General features: G+C 37.2%; 1 protein-coding gene across 4 annotated transcripts; it reads left to right on the top strand.

The window, feature by feature from the left end:
• Positions 1-1064: 1064 nt before the first annotated feature.
• LOC105112231 (probable glucan 1,3-beta-glucosidase A) lies at positions 1065-4125 on the top strand. Of its 4 annotated transcripts, none has more exons than XM_011007854.1 (9): positions 1065-1284; positions 1403-1522; positions 1604-1801; positions 1882-2040; positions 2464-2633; positions 3063-3218; positions 3299-3651; positions 3750-3954; positions 3999-4125. In XM_011007854.1, the coding sequence occupies exons 1-8, from the start codon at positions 1099-1101 to the stop codon at positions 3929-3931; spliced, it is 1524 nt and encodes a 507-aa protein (XP_011006156.1). In that variant the 5' UTR covers positions 1065-1098; the 3' UTR covers positions 3932-3954; positions 3999-4125. The 4 variants fall into 4 exon arrangements, with proteins under 4 accessions (XP_011006156.1, XP_011006157.1, XP_011006155.1 ...); XM_011007855.1 differs by having other exon boundaries at positions 3750-3957; positions 4002-4125; XM_011007853.1 differs by having other exon boundaries at positions 3750-3960; positions 4002-4125.
• Positions 4126-4508: the final 383 nt, after the last annotated feature.

Below are 4508 nucleotides of genomic sequence, written 5' to 3'. Positions count from 1 at the left end.
GGTGTTGAAGTTCATTAGTTAGGCCAACTTTGCAAAAGTCCCTTTTGTTCTAGTCCCTAACTCAACTCCATGCCTTCTCCCATAGGAAAGCTAAAGAAAATGGAAAATGGAGTTGAATTCAACCTTTGGCTGCCTTATCTAGTTATTATTGTTCATGGGAATGAATTGGAGTGGAGCATCTCGTTCAAATGAATGGCCATGAAGCTATAATATCAATATCAAAGTAATGAATTATCTGCTCCGCTAGTGTTATATGAAGCTCTTTTATCCTGCAATCGACCATTTGTAAGTGGGATTCCATTCTATGTCTCCACCGGAACCATTTTTAGGAGTCGTTTACTTTTGTGATTGAAATCATATTTTATAATTTTTTAAAAAAATTTTGTTTGAAATTAAATTTTTTAATAAAAATAATTTTTTAAAATTAAAAAAAAAATATTATTTTCATATATTTTCAAATAAAATATATTTAAAAAAACAATCACTATTTTATCTTCAAACGGTGCATCACAATTACTTATCTTTAATTTATACTTCGTTGACTAAATGAAAGAAGAAAACTTCTCGTCAAATCAGCTCTGGTGAATATATTCAACATCTTAAAGCAAAGTTCCATTAAAAATAGTAGGTGGCTGTCTCATCAGAAGTGCAGGTTTAAATATTGCAGATTAGCTATTAGTTTATTCTATTTGCCATGAACTCGTTTCATTGCAAAAAAGACAAAAAAATGCGAATACATGGAAATAATTTTATCTCTTAAAACGCAAATAAATATCGATTTCTTATAGTTCAAAATAAATAAAAAATGTAGATTGGTTGACGGACTTTTCCCCTACAAAAAAAAAAAAAAACAAGTATAGAAGAACAAGCTGCGTTGAGTGCATGTTCCCTGGCTTAGCTGGATGGATGGATGGACGCCGCAAAAACTGAATACCAAAACACGATAAGAAAAATTAGCAATTCAACCCGTTTGATTGGTCAGCTTTTCTAGAATTTGACTTCATCAATTACAGTTCGTGGTGTGTGTGCGCATTCTAGATGCTGGTGTGTGTATATATACATATGTAAGTTAAGAACAAACAAGAGAACTAACGAAAAATGGCGGCGATGTATTCAACAAGACAGCTGCTGGCCGTATGTGTCGTAGCTTTATCATTCTATCTTTCACATGGAAGAGTAATTCCCAGCTTTAAAATTAAAGCAGTTAATCTTGGTGGTTGGCTTGTTACTGAAGGATGGATTAAACCCTCTCTTTTTGATGGCATCACCAACAAAGACTTCTTGGTTGGTACATGATTGATTGTGATATTGTATATATTTGTTCTGTCACTTCATTTTCATTCTGATGGGTTAACGATTCTCTTGGATCATCATGATCGTCCTTGATTGTCAAATTTTCTAGGATGGAACCGGGCTGCAGTTTAAATCAGTCACAGTGGGGAAGTATCTTTGCGCCGAGGCAGGTGGAGGAAACATTATTGTTGCAAACCGAACTTCTGCCTCAGGCTGGGAAACGTTTAGTGTAAGCTGTTTCTTTTTTTACCCTAGTTCATACAGTTTCACCATTACGTGTGATCACAGTTTTTTTCTTTGGTCGTTGAAGCTATGGAGGATCAACGAAACCAATTTCAACTTCAGGGTCTTTAACAAACAATTCGCGGGTTTGGATACCAATGGCAATGGGATTGACATAGTAGCTGTTTCTAGCACACCTGGAAGATCAGAAACTTTTGAGATTGTGAGAAACTCTAATGACACAAGTCGTGTCAGAATCAAAGCATCCAATGGATTCTTCTTGCAGGTGAATCAATTGTAAACAAATATAATATCTTCTAACCAGCTTAAGGCTTAAGCATAGGTCATGTTGATTGTCAACTGCAGGCGAAAACAGAGGAGCTGGTGACAGCTGATTATACAGGTGACAGCAAATGGGGAGATGATGACCCATCGGTATTTGTGATTACCATTGCTGGAGGGTTGCAAGGAGAGTTTCAAGTCACTAATGGTTATGGTCCCAAATTAGCCCCGAAAGTTATGAGGGTAAGAACCTACTAAATTTATAGATAAGTTCATGATTTCCCGTTAATCATTAGCTCCAAAAAAAAGTCATTTCTACAGTGTAAGTTCATGATTTCCCGTTAATCATTAGCATCAATTTTTGGTTGACTGGATATTTTTGGACGGTTTGACTTTGAATCAATTTTTTTTCTCCGGTTGAATCCTTAATGCATAGATCAAATACAAGTGTGGACATAGTATGGAAAATTTCTGGTTTTTAAAGGGCCCAGGAGAGGCAGTGAAGCTGACTTTTACATCTCAGAAATTCCCCTGTAGCCTTTGGAAATATCCAGCTTCGCTTCACTGTAGCGTCTAATGTTTACTTTGATAACGATTTTGAAGATGTACTAAAGCCAGTCTGGTAGAAAGCAATTGATGCCCTAACTGATGATGTCCATCTCGCAGGATCACTGGAGGACATTCATTGTTGAAGATGACTTCAAGTTCATATCTCAAAACGGAATAAATGCTGTGAGAGTACCAGTTGGATGGTGGATAGCAAGTGATCCCACGCCTCCACAGCCTTATGTAGGCGGGTCTTTGAAAGCATTAGACAATGCCTTCTTATGGGCACAGTATGTACATCTCCATCTATACAATCCACGCTATTCATTGCCACCAAAATTGGATGCCTTTTATTTTCTAGAAAAAAATAAATTATCTAGCCTATAAATTAACACTGCTCCAGTCATTAGGTTAGTTATCTAGTACATAAAACTTGAATTGTGGCCAAAATATTTCATTAATAGCCATCTAATATGGTAACATGAAGTCTAGACAATTGGAACTCATAACCTTAAACATACAACAGTTCTGGCATGCACTTAGGCCTAGATAGATTTTGTTCAAAAGATTGAAACTTTCTTGGCAGTGCACAAAAATAACAGAGTTGTCCTTTAGGTATGATAGAGGCAAATATCGTTTTGTGCTATCTGTACGCACGACTAGTTTGAATATTATACAGCTACAACCCCCATGTGATTTTGCAGCGTAAACTTTTGCAGGAATTATGGGTTGCAGGTTGTAATTGACCTGCATGCAGCCCCTGGCTCCCAGAATGGCTGGGAACATAGCTCTTCTAGAGATGGCTCTCAAGAATGGGGGCAAACAGATGAAAATATACAACAAACAGTTGATGTTATAGACTTCTTAACTGCCAGGTAAACGAAAATATAAATAAAAACATCCTGGGACTCCTCCAAAAGTAGTTTTGTGGTAACTAATACGTGCAAGTATCTAGGTATGCCAAGAGCCCAAGCCTTTATGCAGTTGAACTCATGAACGAACCTCGGGCACCAGGAGCATCTCTAGACAGTGTGACCAAATACTACAAGGGCGGTTACGACGCTGTCCGCAAGCATTCCTCAACAGCTTATGTGGTGATGTCAAATAGGCTGAGCTCAGATGATTCAAGAGAGCTCTTTCCTCTTGCCAGTGGCTTAACCGGATCTGTTATTGACGTCCATTATTACAATCTCTTCTCTGATGTATTTAACAGCATGAGTGTTCAACAGAACATTGATTTCATAAACACAAACAGGTCGGCCCAACTGAATCACGTGACCACATCAAACGGTCCTCTTACTTTTGTCGGTAAGCTCTTGATTTGTTTAGCATTGATTTGGGCATGAACGGAGCTTTCCTAGTGTCTATATTTTAGATGGATTGATGCCCTATCTTTTGGTTTGCAGGAGAATGGGTGGCAGAGTGGACAGTTCAAGGGGCAACGAAAGAGGATTACCAGAGATTTGCAGAGGCCCAGTTGGAGGTCTTTGGGAGAGCTACTTTTGGGTGGGCCTATTGGACTCTAAAGAATGTAAACAATCATTGGAGCCTGGAGTGGATGATCAAGAATGGCTACATCAAGATATAGATTTCAACACGGAATCTCCAGTCTAGTAGGTCTTCGAAATATATATATATATTTCACAGAAACATAGTAGGTCTTCGAAATATATATATATATTTCACAGAAAACATGCAATGCCTGGTTTATAAGGTTAAATAGCAGTTCCTCTTGGATCCAATTTTTGGAATAATAATAAATTTGAACATCTTACTAAAAAATTATCAAAACCAGGCAGCAAGAACCAATATTTCCCTCCCCAAAGAGGTTTTAGCCTGTGTTAAAGCTGATGATAAATAGACAATTTAAAAAAAAAAAAAATTCTCAAGTAATTTCTTTGCGTTCAATAAGGAATAATATTCTGCGTCTGCATTTGTGTGCGTGTGCTTTTTTTTTTGAAAAAAAAACACCAACAATGCATTTAACTTTGAACTAAGTAGTAGAAACAATTACTTTACAGCAAAAGCTTCAACATGATGATTCTGGATTTGTAAAGTTCAAGCAAACGAGACCCACCTAGTCCATGAAATTAAAGTAAACAACCATTTCCAGCAACCAAAAACTCCAGTCATGGTATGAACACAAACACAATTCGTGTAGCCAA

The sequence above is a fragment of the Populus euphratica genome, unplaced genomic scaffold (assembly GCF_000495115.2).
Source record: "Populus euphratica unplaced genomic scaffold, PopEup_1.0 scaffold326.1, whole genome shotgun sequence".
Taxonomy (NCBI): Eukaryota; Viridiplantae; Streptophyta; class Magnoliopsida; order Malpighiales; family Salicaceae; genus Populus; species Populus euphratica.
The sequence above is the reverse complement of the archived record's forward strand: the minus strand, read 5'-3'. Positions and strand labels throughout refer to the sequence as shown.

What these genes read in the sequence shown, in the direction of transcription:
- LOC105112231 (XM_011007854.1), top strand. Translation starts at nt 1,099, where the DNA reads ATGGCGGCGATGTATTCAACAAGACAGCTGCTGGCCGTATGTGTCGTA. An exon ending in CAGGCTGGGAAACGTTTAGT is followed by an intron (nt 1,523 to 1,603) that starts GTAAGCTGTTTC and finishes TGGTCGTTGAAG; the next exon opens with CTATGGAGGATCAACGAAAC. An exon ending in CCAATGGATTCTTCTTGCAG is followed by an intron (nt 1,802 to 1,881) that starts GTGAATCAATTG and finishes TGTCAACTGCAG; the next exon opens with GCGAAAACAGAGGAGCTGGT.